At 36.9% G+C, this 20,329-nt stretch overlaps 1 protein-coding gene across 1 annotated transcript; it reads left to right on the top strand.

Annotated features, from left to right (window-relative positions):
* The first annotated feature begins 13,397 nt into the window (after positions 1 to 13,397).
* LOC145168660 (putative UPF0481 protein At3g02645) lies at positions 13,398 to 15,211 on the top strand. Its single transcript, XM_079087412.1, has one exon. It carries the CDS (start codon positions 13,409 to 13,411, stop codon positions 14,591 to 14,593), a length of 1,185 nt encoding a protein of 394 aa, XP_078943538.1. The 5' UTR covers positions 13,398 to 13,408; the 3' UTR covers positions 14,594 to 15,211.
* The last annotated feature ends 5,118 nt before the right edge of the window (positions 15,212 to 20,329 follow it).

Below are 20,329 nucleotides of genomic sequence, written 5' to 3'. Positions count from 1 at the left end.
GTGGTTGTAATCTTGATCGAAAAAGCACAAGTGGGGGATGTCAATTTCTCGATGGCAAATTGGTGAGCTGGCAGTCGAAAAAGCAAACATGTGTATCAATTTCAACAACTGAAGCAGAATATGTGACTGCTGCTGCTTGCACTTCACAAATAATATGGATCCAGAGTCAACTGCGTGATTATGCAATAAATATGAAAAAGATTCCATTATATTGTGATTCTCAAAGTGCGATAAGAATTTGTCATAATCCTGTGCAGCATTCGAAGACTAAACATATAGCTCTTCGTTATCATTTCATCAAAGATCACGTGGAGGATGGAAATATTGAAGTACATTTCATGAAAACAACTGATCAGTTAGCTGATATTTTCACGAAACCTTTAGATGAAAAATCTTTTGTGAAAATTATAGAAGGACTTGGAATGATTGATGGAAATTCTGTTCCATGCGAAAAAGGAGAATAATGGTTGACAAGGAATGAATCAGAGGCGCTGAATAAAATACAATGCAAAGTCATTCAGCATTCAGAGGTTACTGTTCATAGTCAACGCTTCGAACCCTTCGAATTCGCACATTTGTTACTTATTTTAAGGGTTGATTCAGAGGTTACTGTTCATAGTCAACGCTTCGACTCCTTCGAATTCGTACATTTGTCACTTATAAAGGGATGATAAAATTTCGTGTTTTTGTAACAAGTACAATATATTTTAAATTTTCGAAAAATCAAAAATTCAAAAAGATTTTCTTTTATTTTTGTCTTTTAATTTTCGAAAATTCAAAAATCCAAAAAGATTTTCATTTGTTTTTGTATTGTCATTTAATTTTCGAAAATTCAAAAATCCAAAAAGATTTTCATTTGTTTTTGTATTGTAATTTTATTTTCGAAAATTCAAAAATCCAAAAAGATTTTCGTTTGTTTTGTCTTTATTTTCGAAAAATCAAAACAACAAAAATATTTTGATTTTTATTTCTTTTTAGTATTTTGTTGCAGATTATCATGAAGATACAGAGGGGATTATGCTTGTAGTATTCGGATCAGGTACATTTTTCGTATGAATCGATAAATTTTTCATCATTCTCCCTAGAAGCATGCTGCTGTATGTTGACCAAAGCCTCCATGACTCAATGTGTGTGTACGAAAGCCTTACTGAAATTATTCATACAAAGATTTCTTCCCAATCAGGCTTATATTCACATTAGTCTCTGAGCTACCTTACTCTTCTCAAAATGAGTTAAGAGTTTACTGTTTGGTCCAAATATAACAGAGGTACTTTTCGTGTCTTGTATCAATCTTTTTCATCCATAAAGTTCTTACACGATCACACACGAAGACATATGTTCGAGAGGTCTCTGATCAAATCCATCGAGACTTAGATATATCAAAAATTTGTGTTTATGATCTGACATCATGAGACCGTGATGAAAGTGAAACCCAATTTTAATTACCTTTTTAAGGAATTGACGGGGAACTAAGCTCCAGATTTTCACGAAACTTTTGTTTCTGTACCAAAAATCGAAACTCCAAGTCATATTCATTTCGAATAAGTGGTCTTGATCAAACATTTGAAACCCACGATGTTTGTTACCCAACAAGATCTAGCACACAAATTTTTTTCTTGAATATGATTTCCGTGTGAGTTTCATTCGAATGTCCTTGTCATTTCAAAATTTATCTAAATCAACTTGTCACTGACTACACTGGTCAAACAAGTAATTTCTGTTACAATTTCTCACCTTATGTTTAGGATGACATGTAACGAAAATTTTGAACTACCCACGAAGAATTATAAAAGAAGCCCTTCGATACTTATCAACAAGTATTCGATTGTAATTCACGGGAACCCACACAAGCTATTGATCATTTCTCTTAATGATTAATGAAGTAATCTTTGCCCGGGATTTCATCTGCTTTTGTGTCAATGGTTTGACATCACAATATCCCATATTTTTCTTATCTTTGTTTCTCATCTATATTTTTTAGAACACTGCACTCACGAAATCCTTGAGGCTCTGAGTAATACCAACTCAGGCTGATGATTTCGAACTTCTGGCGTATGACTTCGCTTTTCATCCCAAAAGTGAAAGAGCCTTACTTCCATTCGAAGGGTTCTGACGGTTACAATATTCTTGGGGAAAACAAGACAGGCTGTTTATAAATGACGTATGGTATTCTGTCCGTTTTTCAAGGCGATGTGACAGCTACTTTTTGATGCATGGCTACTTTTACGCAGTAATGGTCCGATTTTCAAGGTGCCACGTCGGATATCATTAAATACATATCCCGCTTCAAATTCAAATTTAAGGGTTACATATAAAAGGGAATTCAAGGGTTTATTGTCAGTTTACACGATCAAAAAGCAAATTTCCCAAATTCTCTGTTCATCATCATCTTCAAACCCTAACAATGGCGACTTCTGCTCATGTTGATTCTCATACCACTGAAGATGCTTCTTCCGTAAAAATAATGAAGATTCAACCAACTAACTATTACGTGGAGGGTGAAGTTTCTCAATACCCGGAAGAATTGAAGATGCTCATCGTTGCCTTGAAGAACTCTGTTTTATCTACGGCGATGTTCAATTCTTTCTCTGTTCCACTGTCCGGGCTTTATCAAGCAGGATCAACTGCTACATACAACAAAGCTTCTGATACGATAACTTTTCATTTGGTGAATGATAAAAAGGTCAGATTATCCAAGAAAATCTTTTGCCAAATTCTTGCTATTCCGAATTTGCCTCCATATGTTGATTTCACATTTCCTCAAATCGTTTACATGTTTAATGAGATGGGATATCAGCCACCATTGTCCAAGATTAGTGATTTTAAGAAATCTGGTCTTCCACGACTATGGAATTTCTTATTTGGTATTTTTCTACGATGTTTGACTGGGAGAACAGTTGGTCTAGACAAAGGAAGAATGGAGGTTTATACCATGGTTGCTGGCATATATTATGATCTTCAAGTGGACTATTCTACACAATTATGGAAGGAATTCCAAAAGGGTGTAGAATATACGAATGTTATTCATGGTATTTCGTGTGCACGATACTGGAGCCTGATTTTGCAATATTTTTATAATAAGGAAGGGATTTTGGTACCAAATGATGAAGAAAAAGTTGTCTTTCAATCATACCACTATCCGAAGGAAGTAATAGATAGTGCTGATGATTTTCCAACTGTTGTTCGTATTCCAGATGCGATGCTTAAAAGAGTTGATCCTACGAATTCAGTTTTGGTAGCATATTTACAAACAATTGATTCGTCTGTTCAGACTGGGATATTGTTGCCAAGGGAAGAAAAGAAGTCTAAACGATCAAAGAAGTCTGAACCTGCTTCTTCCGAAAAGCAAACTGAGTCAAAATCTTCGAAATCTCCAAAGAAGAAGCCTGAAACCGTTGAAGTATCAGTTGTTGAGAATCAAGTGATTGAGCCTATTCTTGAAGAAACCCAAGAGAATGTCATCATTCCTTCGAAGACTGGAATGTTTCGAAGAATCAAAATGAAGTCAACCCATAAACGCAAGTCTCCTACACAAAAGTGGTTCGAAAACCTAACATCACTCATCAAGGCGTTTTAATTAGAGAAGTGCCCGCACCTGTTTCTCCGGTGTCCAAGAAACGAAGGGCTGAGGATATGGCAAAGCATTTGTCAAAGAAAAAGACGAAGAAGACCCGAAAACTTGTAATCTCGACTGAGTCAACAGAAGATGATGGTGAAAGAGTTCCAGAAACTCCAGAGTTTACTCCTCTCACAGAAAGTTTCACTCCTAAGAAGACAATTGTCATACCACCCGAAGATTCGATTGCCAAATAAGTTCCTGAGGCGGTTCGAATTTCAGACATCCCTGCACACGTATCTGATACGGATGCAAATGTCGATATGGGTGAAGGAGGTTCGAAAAATGAAGCTAAAGGTCCATCTACTTCTGCTTCTTTCGCAAGTATTGTTTCTTTACCATTGTCCACTCCTCCTCTTACTTCACCTACTGATTCTCCAACATTCGAACACATTCTTGATCAACCCTTTACTTCTATTTTTTCTTCTCAATCTACTGAGCCACCCAAACCCACTTCACCTGTTCAAGAAACCGTTTTTATGGAGACAGAGACTGATAATGAGGGGTTTGGTGGTATGTTTGATGAATTGGAATTTCATGAAGAAGAAGAACAGTTTCCTGATCATATGCTGATGACTATGAAACAGTTTAAAATTCTGAATCAGAAATTGAATTCGATAATTCAATCTCAAGCTGATCTAGGGGGTGGTTCATCTATTTCAAGTTTGGAGGTCGATACTATGTTAAAGATGTTCGAAGCCAGAGTAGTGAGCAAAGTATCTGGAATGATTACTGACTCTGAATCAAGAATTTTGGAGAAGGTTGATTATAATGATCAAAACAATGAACTTCAGATCAATTCTCAAAATTCAAAGTTTTCCAGTGATGTGAAGGAATTGAAGAATGTAACAAAAGAACGGCATGTTCTTTTTGTTCAGGAAGTGAAGAAAGTAAGGGAGGATGTTAATTTGCAAATTCGTGAACTCCGCGAAGACATGCAAAAGGAAATTGGAAATTTTCAACAAGATTATGCTTCTTTGAATCAAAAAGTTGATATCATTTGTGATGCAGTCACCAGATTTATAAAGTTGTACGAAAATTTGAGTCCGCAACTTACTCAACTTTCTACATCCGACAGAACAAACTTTGAGGAAGTGATAACTTTGCTCAAGGAGTTAAAAGAACTTTCTGATAGGCCAGTTTCTTCTTCGTTGATTACTCCTGAATTCTTATCACAGAAGTTTATCCAATTCGAAGCCATTCTCAACAAACAACTTGCTCCTCTCTTTCGCATATCCAGCCTTCTTCCAACAACAAGTGCCCCGCCTGTTTTCACAGGGGTGCAAGGGGGAGAAAGAAAAACTACTGAGTCGAAGGCTAGTGGTGAGGATGCTAAAGTTGTGGGAAAAGTCTTTTCTTCGAAAATCCCAACAACAAAACCAGTAATAGTTTCTGCTGAACTGGTTACTTCAACAGTGGTAACAACAATGCCTATTGCAAGACCAATTTCGAAAGGAATTGTGATTGGTAAATCTTCGGAGACTGGTGGGAGTTATTCGAATCCAAAAGAGAAAATTGACAACCCAACCTTGAAAGATAAAGGGAAATCAATTGTAGTGGAAAAATCGAAAGTGGAAAAGAAGGCTGAAGCAGAAGCTGAACTTGAAAAACTGAGGATTATTCAAAGCATTATGACTCAGCGTGCTAGTGATCCAAAAAGAATGGATAAAGGTGATCCAGCCAAACACTATAATTACGAAACAATTGAGGCCAAGGTTGCTTTTAATCACATGTATACATTCGAGAAGAAACCAAAGCAGAGTTATTTGGTCACGAATACTGATGCAAGCCAGCTGGATTTTTCGATAAATGAAATGATGTTTATCATGCCTCAGTTTAAAGCAGAAGGGAATTTTAAAGATAAGAATGAAGGTACACACATGAAAATTCGTTTTCATGTTGTTCTTGGAAAAGCCCCTGAGGAAGTGTGGTCATTGGTTAAAATCAAGAAAGTGATCAGTATGAAAAAGGATGTGATTTTCGAAAACACCATCCAAAATGTTAAGTATGTGGTTGCCAGGGCAAATGGAAAGATTTGCGAATTTACGATTGCTGATTTTCCATTGATGAACTTGTATGATCTTATACAAGTTGCATTGCTTTTAAAAGACAAATCATTTTCATTCCTTCGAAACACTGAACCGGATGAATTCAAGCTTGGAGTTGTTCACATCAAGATTTTTATCGAAAACTATTATGAGTGCTTGGCACTAACAGATGTGGAATTAGCTACTGCCAAAGGAATGGAAATAAAAGCACCAATGACTCCTACGAAGACTCAGGCGGAATTGAAAAAGTATGTTGATGGTGAAATTTTCCTGAAGCCTTTTGGAATGGTCTTCGCAGGAAAAGATAAAGCTGGAAAAGCTAAACGATTCTTGTTCCAGGCAAGCGAAGTGGAGAGATATTCAACGTCTCAGTATACGAATTTAATTGTTCGTATGAATCATTGCAAGAAGAACAATGAAGGTGATAAGAAAGAGCTGAAGAAGATTATCTCCTGGTACACGGAGATTCGAAGAGTGTTGCTGTATTCCATCACACTTCTTACAAATTGAAGACTTCGACTATGATTACAAAGGGGGAGATTGTAAGGGTCGAATTGTTGTAATTAGTCGAAGTATGTTTTGGACTCTTCGAATGTTTTGTAATGTATTTTACTAGGGCGCTTTTATTCGAAGCTTTAGAGTCAATGCCTTAGTATATTTTTTGTACGCTTTCAGTTCCCTATAAATAGGGTTATTTACTAGAGTTAGATAAGAACTTTTACAGACTTGTCTATTGTACTCTGTAAAGAATTCGAAAGCGTAATAGAGCATAACAAGATCATATTTACATCCTGTGTTCAAATCTCGCATTCTTACTTGAATTCATACTCTGATTAATTCAATACTCGATTCATTAGTTCATCATTAATTATTGTGTTATTAGGCGGAGTCTAGTTCCAGCAGTTTGGGTGTGAGATTTATCTATCATTAGTATCAGGTGAGTCTCCTCACGTATTCTTACCTATGCGGTAGAGTAGTTGTATTTGTGATGACCAGCTGGGTCTAGCTGTATTATTGTGTTATGTTGTTTATGTGTGACTGAGACTATGGGTAGTCTCCAAGGTTGTTGATAACCCGCATGGCATGTTGTTTGCCCACTAAGACTTTGTGTAGTCTCTAGGGTTGTTGATAACCCATAGTTGTTTATGTGTTGTGTTTACAATTATTGATTATATGTGTTTCAGATACCTCTGAGGATTGCGGGAAGGTGAAGGTCTGATAGTACACACTCGTTGGGAAAATTGTTACTGGCAATTTTATGGCACTCTGATATTTTTGATGATGAATTGTATTTGATACTTGTGCGCTCCGATGATTTGGTATATGAACAACATTTTAGGTAATGTAAAAAAATGAAAAATATGGTTTGAAATTTGAGGTGTTACACTAATGCCCACCATATTTCCACTATTTGCTATGGTTTTTCTATTTACTTTCCCTTCGTATTTCTTCCTAATGTGACTGTCCATGTGAGCTCCATGATTATGATTGATGCTTCCTACATTGTTGGTGGTACTATTATTATATTTGTGAATGTTCCTATGATTTCACTTAAGCGGCCAAGGTTTTTGCCTTTTATCATTGTACTGGCCGCCCTGGCCTGTTCACTTCTCGTAAGTTCGTTACTTCCTTTGGTATGGTTCCTTTTGTTTGTGTGTCTTACATTGACCGCTTGTTGTTTTCTATTGTTTTCGTTGTGGCCTGCACAAGCTGGCGGTTTATTGTTTTCTTGGAAGGGTTCCTTTTTATTTTGAGAATTTTTCTTTTTCTTGGTATTGTTCAAAATTTGACATTGTGTGGAATTTGACTATTCCATGGATAGTAGATGCTATTTATTGGAACTTACATGATTGTCCTGTCAAAGATAATGTTGTATGGCGATGGTGTGTTGATGATAAGGAATTTTATGGTTATGGTGTCGTTCTTTTTGTTATGGTAATCCACTAAGGTTTATGACAACGTTGTAATGCCTTCTGGCCACATACATTATGTCTGGAAAAATTGATAAGTTGCGACTCTGGTGGATTTATCCCTTCTTGTAGTTTCCGTGGTAACCTCATCTATAAGTACTTATACATTACATCTATGGAACTTTCATTATCGATATAAATGTCATTGATATACTTTTCTTCAATGAAATTGTTGATTCCTATGGGTTCATCGCCTCTATGAGTGTGGTTGGTGTAATCCCACTCATCAAATGCGAAGGTTTCATCGTCCCAGTGATCGCCCTCTTTTGCATGTCCAACTTGTCTTAATGAAACATCCCAAAAATACAGTCCAAAAATTTCATTTTTAATTCATTAATAAAACCATAAGTATCCATCATCATATAAAAGTCATAAATCGTGTATCTCAAAAATATCGTAACATCTGTCAATATATCAAAATCATATGTCAAAACATCAGAGCGAATCCTCCCAGGCTAAAACCCTGTGGTGTGTGCCATGCAGTCATCCCAAGCTCTTCCCCTTACTAGTGGAAGTACCTGAAACCAAAACTGAAAATTGTAAGCACGAAGCTTAGTGAGTATCCCCAAACTACCACATACCATACACATAATCACATATAACATATATTGGGCCCCACCCTACTACCTCGGGCACTGCCCAACATCGGCTTGTTCGGCATTGGGCCCCACCCTACATCGGACCGCATCTGGCATCGGGCCCCGCCCGGCATCGAGCACAGCTCGGCATACATATGAGCATAACTACTGATACACATAACGTAAGCATAACCACTTAACTATAGACATATAAACATTCCTTGGGCCCCGCCCAACATGGGACCGAAATCCGGAAACATACAAACATTCCTCGGCAACCGCCCCGGCATCGGACCGTTGTCCGAAAACATACAAATACATCCACATGCAAGAATCACAAAGACATCAAGCATACTAACATCCTTCGGGTACCGTCCCGGCATCGGATCGAAATCCAGAAAACATATAAATCTACATCGGGCCACGCCCGACATCGGATCTTAATCCAGAACATACTAACTTACGTAACGGGCCAGCCTTGGTGCCTTAGACCCGTTCCTAATGGAGGAAAACTCACCTCTCAAGCTGGCAGTTGAAATCTCGTGTGAGGAATCTATAATAGTTGCTCCAACGACTCCCCATCTATCATTATCACAATAATCACTTACTCAAAAACTGATAATCCTTCTAAGGGTGAAATGACCATTTTACCCCTGGTCAAAGTCATCATTCTGGTCAAAGTCAACATTCTGGTTGACTCAACTCGCCGAGTGGACCTATCAACTCGCCGAGTTCTATAACTCAAAAATCCTGGAAATTGCGATCCAACTCGCCGAGTCATCCCCCTGACTCGTCGAGTTCTATCTGGTACAAAATTTGGACAACACGACTCAACTCGTCGAGTCCTTCTATGGACTCGCCGAGTTCCTCTGTCTGTTTGAGCCATCATAATGGATTAAGCTCATATCCTTTAGATCCAAACCCGTTACTTCATCTACATAATGGAAACACACTTTTAAGGGTAAAGTTTCCAAGTTTACCCGTTATTAGTCCTTCTCAAAGGGTTTAGCTCAAACCCTAGCCCTCTAGAACATAGATCTTGGTCCAAAAGCCATAATACTCCAAACTAAAGCATACTAACATAGATCTAGGCCTTAGACATCATTTAGACACGTAAAACATCTAACTTTCCTTCCATGCATGGCCTTTTGGGGCTTAAAAGGCCAAACTAACCCCTTAAAACTTGCATGGGGATTCCATGGTCATAAAGTTTGCACCTTTATGCAATGAAACCCCTTCTAGACGCCAGATCTGAAAGATAGGTCACTTGGGACATCCATTTCCCAAGGACCAAGTTTCTTGAACCAAAAACCTCATAAAGTGGCAAAGAAGAGATCTAACAAGCTACTAAGCAAGGTTGAGACTTGGTTACCAGAAAATGAAGAGGATGAGAAGTTGTTTCTGGATCTACTAGCTTCCTTCTAAATCTCCAAGCTTATTCTCTTCTTCACAAGCTTCAAATACACAAAGTTTACTAAAAAATGGCTCATAAACTCACAAAAGGCTCTAGGGTTTCGTGGATTAGGGTTTGGGACTTGGAGGTTGGAAATGAGGCCATAAATTGGGGATTAAGATGCTTAAATGGGGTGCAAAACCCCGAAATTAGGGTTTCATCCTGGCATCCCTACTCATCGAGTCTAGGCTCTCAACTCGTCGAGTAGGCGACATAAATCCCACGTCCAATCTCGTTTCTACTCGACGAGTCTGGGGCTCCCAACTCGTTGAGTAGCTCTTTAAAAATGAATAAATTATAATTCAATGTGTACCAGGAACCAGACGTTACACTTAACAATAATATCTCTCCATTTAACTATGTCTTGCTTTTTACGTCTGCTGGTGAGATGCTTTCCAGTCGTTTGGAGTGTAAACCTCTTATTAGTTCACTCAGTTGGCCTGATTGTATTTTTTTCTTTTATTTCTCTTATTAGCATGGTACACTTGATAGTTCTGTATCCCGTTGAATCGTTAAATTCACAATACATATACTAAGGTCTCTAACATTGGGTCTTTCCTGCTGTTTTTCTACATGGTTCTTCTTTCCTTCAACACTTGTCGCTATTTTATTTCAATTTCTATTCTAATACCCCAAAATTGGTTCTTTTGTGTTGATTTGATTTTCTTGTTCGTTGGTTCCTGTTATGTGTGTACCTCTGGCGACCTTCAATATTGTTTTTATAGTACGAAATTTGGCTTTCCCTTTATCCATTAGTATGTTATCGATCTCCACTTTTGCTTTTTATTTTTTCAGATGTTGCGCGCCTCCTCTTATTCCATAAACATGTGAACTTGTTCCATCATGTCTCTTCACGATTTTGGTCATTTGCCAACTAATTTCTTGAATAATATGTTGAGGCATAATCTGTATATGAACTCAAAAATGACCATCTTGTTGAATCTTTCTGGTACATTCATCATTGCTTTGTTGAAATCAAACGATAAAAGCTTGTAACGACTCGTCCTCTCTTTTTCGGCAACCCAATGTTTCTTGTGTGTATGCAATATACTTTCATTGTTGTATGGACTGGCCCATGAATTCTCCCCACAACTGTATTCCACGACAAGGTTGTTGGGAAAAATATGCACTATTATTTTTCATCCAAATAGTAAGCATCCATCGTCTATTTTTAGTTTTCATTATGATAATCAAGGTCTCCGAAACCGATATACATTGTAATTTATGGTAAGTTTGTTCTTGTTAGTAGCTGGTATTCATGGATACTTCTGATCAATGTTGAGTTTCCTAATCTTAACACACGACATTGGTTTACACCTATGCCATTTTTTCTTTGTGGGTTGTCATTTGTAAATGGGTGTGGCCATTAAATCATTAGCATTTTTGGGTTTCCGAACGCGAATAGTTGCTTATATACTTGTGTGCCTGTTGGGGCTAATATGCTTGATATTGTGAGTATGGCAGTGGTGGTGGAATTGATACATACGGCCGAATGGTTTACTGCATTGGTTGTGTTTATTGTTTTTAAGTGTTGTTGTAAGAGTTGTGTGTATGACTTATTTCCTTTGCAGATCGATTTGGATGGATGTGGTTTCTTGTTTCCTTGTTGCCCTTGAACAACTTGTTTTCTCGACCAAAACTGAGTTTTCTTGCTTATTTCTTATTTTTTCGACCATACTTTCCTTGTGAACTCCCATATCAATGTTTTTGTATTTGGTTGTACGGGTGTTTTTGGTTGGATGTGGTTGTATTATTGTTGTTTTGGTTGTATTTGGTGTGGGGTTCATATACGGTGTAAAAGCAAGTATGATGTTTATTAGGCTGAAAGGCGAGTATAGTGATGTACGTCGTGGTTTCCATTTTTCATTTATCTTTATTGCAGATGTCGTCAATGATTCTAAATAGCTTCTTACGAGGTCAATGGATGGTTGACTTCTTTTATGATCTCCATAAGTCTTCACATCTGCAAAATAAAAAGGATCTTGGTCAAGAGCATTACCGGGGTGCCCCCTCGATAATACTCTCTTATGCCAAAGTCAGAACTTAGAAGCATGATGCTGATATTCTTATAAATGTATTGTTTTTTTTGGAACGGCGGTATGTCTCAACTAAAGCCCCTTCGTATTATTTCAACGAAGACCCCGAGATCGAATCATCCAATAGGGCGGAGACGACCCCATAGGGATTCTAGGCCGAAATTCCCCACATGAGGAGATAAAACACTTTTATCAACTTTACAGAGGGCTTGCGGGAGTTGAACTCCCAACCTCCAACCTCTTATGGGTATAAAACTCATGTCTCTTCCCAGCTAGGCTGGAAGTCATTGACCTTATAAATGTATTGTGTTTTGATGTCTATTTGTTGCGTACCTTCTTGTTTGATGTGGGTATATATACTTTTAAGGAGGATTTCGATCTTTTCATATTTCCAGATAATAGCATTATACTCCAGTAGTTACTGTTTTTATAGAATAATATTTATTGAGTCATTTCGCCTAATTTTTGGGATATTGCTTTTGTACCAAGAGTGTACTTCATTCTAGTATGCATTGTGAGGTGCTTTTGTAGGCAAGGATAACATTCTTGGTATATATTTTCTCCGTAGTTTTTGGTTCTATAGGCTGCATAAGGCCTTTTGTGTCTACGTGGGTGGTGTAGATGGGTTGACACCATACCCCTTTAATGTCCAACATATAGATCAACAACTACTTCATGATATCTTGATTGAATCTCACTCCTTTGACTAGAAGTGAATGTATAACTTCGTAGAGCCCTGTATAACTTAAACAAACACCCAATTTTGTAATCTCTTTACCATGATCAATTTGGCTTTATAGGCCCACTTTTATCAAGAGTAATATCATGATATCCATATACTAACATGAATTCCATGAACGCAATATCATTTATATGATCACTTGACAATATCCCTTTATATAATTCCATATGAATCTCCGATTCCAACTATGAACCCTGGATCACCTTAGATCAATGAATTGATAAGTTCCAAGCTCTAATGCTCTCAATTTATCCTTAAATCAAGCAAATACACTTTAAATGTCGATCCTTCTCTTCTTCTAATAAATTCGCCATAGCTTCTTCCTCTTGAGTTCTCCAAAACGTTGGGTGCGCGAAATGGGAGGGAGAGTGAAGCAACTAGTTCTTATTTCAAGTTCTAATCTACTTTGGCCACTAAACTTTTAAGTTTTGTAAGCCCCCATTTATCCAATCTTGCAGCTATCCCCTTTTTAAGTATTCACAACTAGTCCTTCTCTAGCATTCTCATTACAAATTTGGTCATAGCTTAGTTTGTCAAATTCTAATTTGCTAAGGGTATCCGTAATGTATTGTTTAATAGAATGTTAAATAAGCTTGAATATGTAGTTATTGCATTGTCGGAATTCGATGGTATTTAAAAAAAAAAGTAGAATACTGTTTGTCGAATAATTAAATACTGTAGTATAAATTTCAAAATATTGTGGATACCTAATGAAAGAAAACATAAAATGTTATATTTGTCATCTTATATGTGAAAAAAGAGAATGTAAACAACAAAAGAACGATATTCAAAAAGTATTAAATTAACTTTATTCGTCTTCACAGTCCACTCAGAAGTTTTGTTCCCTTGAAATATCTAGCACGTAAATCACGCCATCACAGTGTATTAAACAAATCCTTGGGTGTATATAAGATTATGTAAGGCCATACACCCCATACACCATTCTTATCTTAAAAAGCATCCCCATGATATCCTCATCAAGCAGCTTCTCCGGTTCCTACTCTTTCACCAAGTCCAACATTGATCAAGAAGGATGGGTTAAAACCATGCGTAAATCCATCGTCGAACCAGATGATGAAGAAATATCTAAAATTCCCGTTTGTATCTACATTGTCCCTAAAGTACTCCTTGCCACTGATCCTGAATCCTATATCCCACAGCAAGTCGCGTTAGGTCCTTTCCACCATTGGCGCGAGGAGGTATACGACATGCAAAGGTACAAGCTTGAAGCAGCACGACGTACCCAGAAGTTCATGAATACTAGCTTCGAATGCATGGTGGAGTCGATGATGAAACAAGATGAGCCTAGAATCCGTGCTAGCTACTATAAATTTCTTGATATGCCTGGAGAGGTACTGGTTTGGATTATGGCTGTTGACATGGCGTTTTTACTGGAGTTCCTTCGCGTGTATTCCATAAAAGAACAACGTCGAACACTTGAGAAGGTTACCTCCTCGATGTCTCATTTGGTGGATGCCTCCGGGAAGAAACTGTGCCATATGGCGATTCTTCGTGATTTGGTTATGGTGGAGAACCAGATCCCATTGTTTCTGATGAAGACGATGTTGGAGCACAATCTTCGAGATAATGAAAAGAAATCCGCAGCAGAGACTTTGAAGTTGATGCTGATGGGGTTGTACCACGAGCTTTCTCCATTTAAAGAACAAGAGTTGCCTGATATTGACATCGACGACTGTGATCACCTTCTCGACTTTCTTTACCACATGACTGTGCCAATCAACAAAGAACTCCATATCGAAGCCATAGAGGTAGAGTATGAAGGTATCACCGAGGAAGCCGGTGATGGTGATCAAGATAAAGAATCTTTTGCAAAACCTAGTGATCTTCGACGGTTCATGGATTTTATCTGGAAAATCCTTTCCAAATCAAACGCCGCTCTCTTAAAGATTTTCAAGAAAATAATTTTCGGCAAACCAGTTACAGTTGTAATGAAACTGCCTTGGAAGATCTTGTCTAACCTTCCTATACTCAAACTCTTCAAAGAACCCGTAGAAAACATGCTTAGAAACTTTCATGGTGGAGGAGAGGAGAAATCAAAAGACGATAGTAACGATTCCAAGGTGCCACTAATAGAGGAAATAAAGATCCCGTCAGTCACCGAAATGGCCAAAGCTGGGATCATATTCTGACCCATTAATGGCGGAATCTTTGGAATCAGCTTCGATAACGCAACATCCACACTATTCCTCCCAGTAGTCAATCTGGACGTAAACACAGAAGTTTATTTGAGAAACTTGGTAGCATACGAAGCCTGTGTTGCAGCGGGGCCATTGGTGGTGGCCCGTTACACCGAGTTAATGAACGGAATAATCGATACTGAAGAAGGCGCAAAGCTTTTGAGTAAAAAAGGGATAGTTTTGAACCATTTAAAGAGTGAAAAGGAGGTTGCAGATTTATGGAACGGCATGAGTAAATCTGTGAAATTAACCAAAGTTCCCAAAATGGATAAAGTTATTGAAGATGTGAATAAAAGGTATGCTAAAACATGGAGGGTTAAATTGTCGAAGTTCATGAAGAAGTATGTATTTGCATCTTGGAGGATTCTCACTTTGTTGGCTGCTTTGTTTCTCTTGTTCTTGTCGACTGTACAAGCTCTGTGCTCTGTGTACAGCTGTGCTCGTGTGGTCAGTCAGCTACCAGAAATACCTGAAGGGACTGTCGAGTGACTGTGTTGTGCGTGTGTGTATTTCTTTATTTAGAAAGTTCAAACTAAAAGCTATTTAGGGCTCGATTTACTATATGGGGTTTAGGTTTGGATTGTAGTTTTTTTTTTTTTTTTTTTTGCTATTGGCTTTCGCATTAGTGTATCTATATCAATTAATAACAACAGAAAAGCTTAATACGTGCATATTACACTAAAGTTTTTCAAAAGCTTATTCATGGTCTCACAAAAAGCATATTTGTTTCTAAGTACGAAAATAAAAATTATACTGTATAAAATAAATAATCTTGTAAAAAGTTATACGTTGAAATAAAAATGATAACTCACTACCGGGAAAAAAGGGGTTTCTCACGCCAATTTTTATCGGTATTCCGTCGGTAAACGGCTTATAGACATATTTTCGACGTAATTTAGGTGGTCGTAAAAGGCCTTGTGGGTAATTATTTGTGACAGATTTTCGACAGATTATTTACAGAATTTTTCTGTCAGAAGTATATCGACAGAATGTTCATTGACGACGGAAGGTATTTTCCAACAAATTATCTATGCGTTTAGTGATACATATATCTGTCACTAAAATGGTTTTTATTAAACAGTAATTTTTTTAAAAAGAATATGTTTTTTTTTTTTACCAAAATGCAAAATAAATAAATAAATAAAAATAAAAGTCCTTACATTAAACCACTACAACAATTATCCCCTCTGCGATGACACCTATATCGACAACAGGTATCGTTGCTACAGATTGGACTATACTGACGATATGTCGTCACCACATGGTTGACAATGATCTTTTGACCTCAAAGTCTACACCGACGAAAAGTCGTTGCAATAGATAACGGGGGTAACGAAAACATTTTACCCATGTTTCTGAAATATATGTCGATGACTTGTTGCTATATATATGCTTGGAAAAAAATAATTAAAAAAAATAATTGTACAAGAAAACAAAACAACGTCGAGTTGGTTTATATCTATAGCAACAACATGGCATCGGTTAGTGACAAACCTATGTAGTGCCCGGGGGATCCCGGGCCACTACTCCATTTCAATCGTGTAGTGTAAAAAATTGATTTTCTATTACGTGCAACGTTTTCGAAATATGAGTGCTCTGTTATTGTTATTTTTTTGGTGCCACCACTACTCAGACAATATGCATCCACCACTGTCATCGGTATAGAGATAAATCGATCATGGAGTGGGTTATAAAGACGACATGTTGTTGGCATGTGTTGGTATTTAATTATTTTTCTGCTCTATCTTAAATAAACAAAACGACTATGTTTTGGTTTGGGCTATAGCGACACCATGTCGTCGTTATAGGATTCTTTCTTAAACATACTCTACATTGTGACCGGTTTCATAGCGTCGCACCTAAACTCTCTCTCTCTCTCTCTCTCTCACACACACACACACACAAACACATACTCTCTCTCTCTCACACACACACACACACACACATATATATATATATATATATATACACACACACACACTCTCTCTCTCTCTCTCTCTCTCTCTCTCCCCAACCTCCGCATCGTTGAGGCTGTTGGAAAGAATGTTCAGAGTCATTAACTATGGGTATTTTTTTGAACGACATAATTTATTATTAAAACTGGGCTAGCGAGTAGTTAGAGTTACAATACATTTGAGCATTCAATTTTAGGGGTATTACACTGATTAAACTAGTTCATGGACGAACCTTTCATAACTCTAATCTTCATCCAGTTATAAGCAAGAAGTTTAATCTCACCAAAAACCCAAAAAAGGGCAAGAAAAACAACCATTATACCCGTTTGAACTTTCTGAGCAGTAACCATGTCAGCAATCGCTTCAAAGAGTCTTGGATCAAATATGCAGTCTTTAGGATGTCACTCTACTACTTGTTAGGAACGCTTTCACTTCTTTTATTATAGAACATTCAATAAAGATATGTTTCTCATTTTCAGTCTTGCTGTTGCAAAGAAGGAATATGGTGGATACAATATTAAGACCAATGCACTCAATATTAAAACGGGTGGAAAGTCTACCAAGTCTAGTTCTCCATGCCAGAATATTTGATTTAGTAGGAGCAACTCTATTCCAAGTAGCCTGAATCAGGTTTACGGTTTAGGGTTTAAGGTTTAGTAGGAGCAACACTTAATATTGTTGTTGGATCAGGTTCTGATCTAACAAAAAGGCATGTGTTGGTGCTTAATTACTTTTATGATCTATCTTAAATAAAAAACGATGACGTTTTGGTTTGGGCTATAGCAACACCATATCATCATTGTAGGGTTCTTTCTTAAACATACTCTACATTGCGACCTGTTTTACAACGTCGCACCCAAACTTTCTCTCTCTCTCTCTCTCTCTCTCTCTCTCTCTCTCTCTCCCTCTCTCTCCGTCGAGTCTGTTAGAAAGAATGTACAGGGTCATTAACTATTGGTATTTTTGTTTTGAACGACTGAAATCTTTATTAAAACTGGGCTAGCGGGTAACTAGAGTTACAATACATTTGAGCATTCAATTTTAGGTGTATTACACTAATTAAACCAGTTAATGGCCAAACGTTTCCTAGCTTTAGCCTTCATCCAATTATAAGTAAGAAGTTTAATTACACCAAATAACCCAAAAAAGGGCAAGAAATAAAAACCATTATACCCGCTTGAACTTTCTGAGTAATAACCATGTCAGCAATCAATTCAAAGACTCTTGGATCGAATATGCAATCTTTGGGATGTCACTCCACATTTGTTAGGAACTCTTTCACTTCTATTATTGTAGAACACTCAATAAAGATATGTTTCTCGTTTTCGGTCTTGATATTACAAAGAGAGCATATGGTTGATACAGTATTAAGACCAATGCACTCAATATTTAAACAGGTGGGAAGCCTACCAAGTCTAGTTCTCCATGCCAGAATATTTTCTTCCACAAGATAAACTCTATTCCAAGTATTCTGAATCAGATTCTGATCCAACGAAGAGTCATCAATTATCCTCCTAAGAGAAGTGGGCGAGTATATTTCATAGTCATCACCAAGCCACAACCAAGTACCATTTTGATAATTGAATAGCTTGTTGAGTCCAGATTGTGGTCTAATATATGTCGTGGAAGGTGATTAATGGTACCCCACGTCCCTTATCTGTTAGCAGCAGATCCGTCTCGACCAATGCCTCCATCGGAACCATGAATTGATGAATAACATCCTTCTAAATAGATCCATGATCACATCTAAACCTCCACCACCATTTCCCATGGATCCCTATATTAAATGCCCGAACACTTCCGATCCCAAGGGTCCTTTTGGGTATCCCTCATTTGAGGAATTGAAAGAAAAAGGAATCAAGGAGAAAAATTATTGTATTGATTTATTATGTTTAATAAAGTAATTAGAAACTATTTTTTAATTAATTGAGACTTAATTAATTTCAGGTATTGAATATTAATTAGTTAAAAGTTAACTAATTAGAATATTCTAGAATCCCTACGGGATAATGAGGAATTCGAATTTTACATTATCCCACACACTACATGAAACCATGTCATTTTCGGCGACACATTTACCGGCGACAAAGACTTTTAGCGGCGACTCAAGCTTAAGAGTCTGCTAAAAGTCTTTGTTGTTAGTAAAGCGTCACCGCTAATGCCTGTAAACCACGATCCGCATCAAGACTTTTTGTGAAACCTTGTCTGTTCGATTTGTCTATAATCCAAGAGCTGGTGTCATCCGTTTTGTGTAAATCAATAGCGGCGACACCAATACCAGCGATAGTTTCGCCGCTAATAGTCGAAAAAAAACCCGTAATATTTTCCCTCTTTTGTTGTCGTCTCCATTTACTAATTGTCGTCCCTATTGATCGATTCATTCCGCTCTAAAGTGTCGTCGGTATTACCTGTCACAGATTGGTCCAAGTGTGACTGTCTTTCTTCTCATTTTGTTTCACTTTTTTTCCTCTCGTGTTTCCTCCAATTTTCCACCGATTCAGGCCAAACTACCGGTGAAGGCTACAGTGAAGCTACCCCAAACTACCTACTGTAACATTACCGGCGGAGGCTAAGGAGGTACCAACAACAATTGTTTCTTCTCCGATGATTGTTGTTTAATTCCGATGACTAAGGTAAAATTCCTTCCTCATTTATGTTTCTCTTTCTCTTGTAACATCGATTTCTAGTTTATACAAGAGTTAATTGCAAAAAAAAAATCATTTATTTCAATTTCTTTTTGTTGTTGCTGACACGGGATCGACTACCATGTACCACACTACACCACCTTGTTGACTTTCGGCCACCATTGTTGATTTCAGACCACCATAGGTTCCTTCCTCTATTAGTTTCGAGATTATTTGCAAAATTTGTGTATTTATGTCTATTATGTGAAATTTTCCATATATGTGTATATATATATATATATATATATATATATATATATATATATATATATGTGTGTGTGTGTGTGTATTTGCCTGGTATATGTATCTGAATGTATGTATAATGTGTATTTGTATGTATGAAAACATGAATGTGGAATATTATATGTGTATATAGTGTATGTATATGTGTATTTGTATGTATATATGTGTATAATGTGTATTTCTCTGTATGAAATATGGATTGTATGAATGTTTGAAATGTGGATTGTATGTATGTATGAAATGTGGATTGTATGTATGTATAAATTATTTATGTATATTGAATTTGAAATGTAATGTGTATATTGCAATGCTATATTGGAAAAAGAATAAATAAAGTAGGACGCTATTATTGATAATGGTATTTAAAGTATATGTGTATTTGTATGTAATGTGGATTGTATGTGTGTATAATGTGTATTTGAATTTGTATATGGATATTTGAATTTGTACACAATGCTTAAATAGAAAAAAAAAACAATGTAATATTTAAAGTATAATGTTATTATAGAAAACTTAAAACAAATCAAATACCATAAATAACAAAAATATACAAAACTAAGATGTCATAAATAACAAAAATAAACCTTCCAAATTTTATTCGTTTGTGTGTCTTCATTGTAATTACCATGAGCCTAGAAATACCCGCCTGAAATTGATTTAGAAATCAATTTCAGGATTTCCCTGTTTTGGGACTGCTTTTTGAGAACTTTTTCCTATTTAGGATGTGAACATTTATTACATGATTATTTGTTTAAGATATATTCATTTGTCACTTTCTCTTTGCTCATAATAACCGTGTTCCGGAT

The sequence above is a fragment of the Lactuca virosa genome, chromosome 4 (assembly GCF_052849685.1).
Source record: "Lactuca virosa cultivar CGN04683 chromosome 4, Lactuca_virosa_CGN04683_v6, whole genome shotgun sequence".
In the NCBI taxonomy this organism is placed as follows: Eukaryota; Viridiplantae; Streptophyta; class Magnoliopsida; order Asterales; family Asteraceae; genus Lactuca; species Lactuca virosa.
The sequence above is the reverse complement of the archived record's forward strand: the minus strand, read 5'-3'. Positions and strand labels throughout refer to the sequence as shown.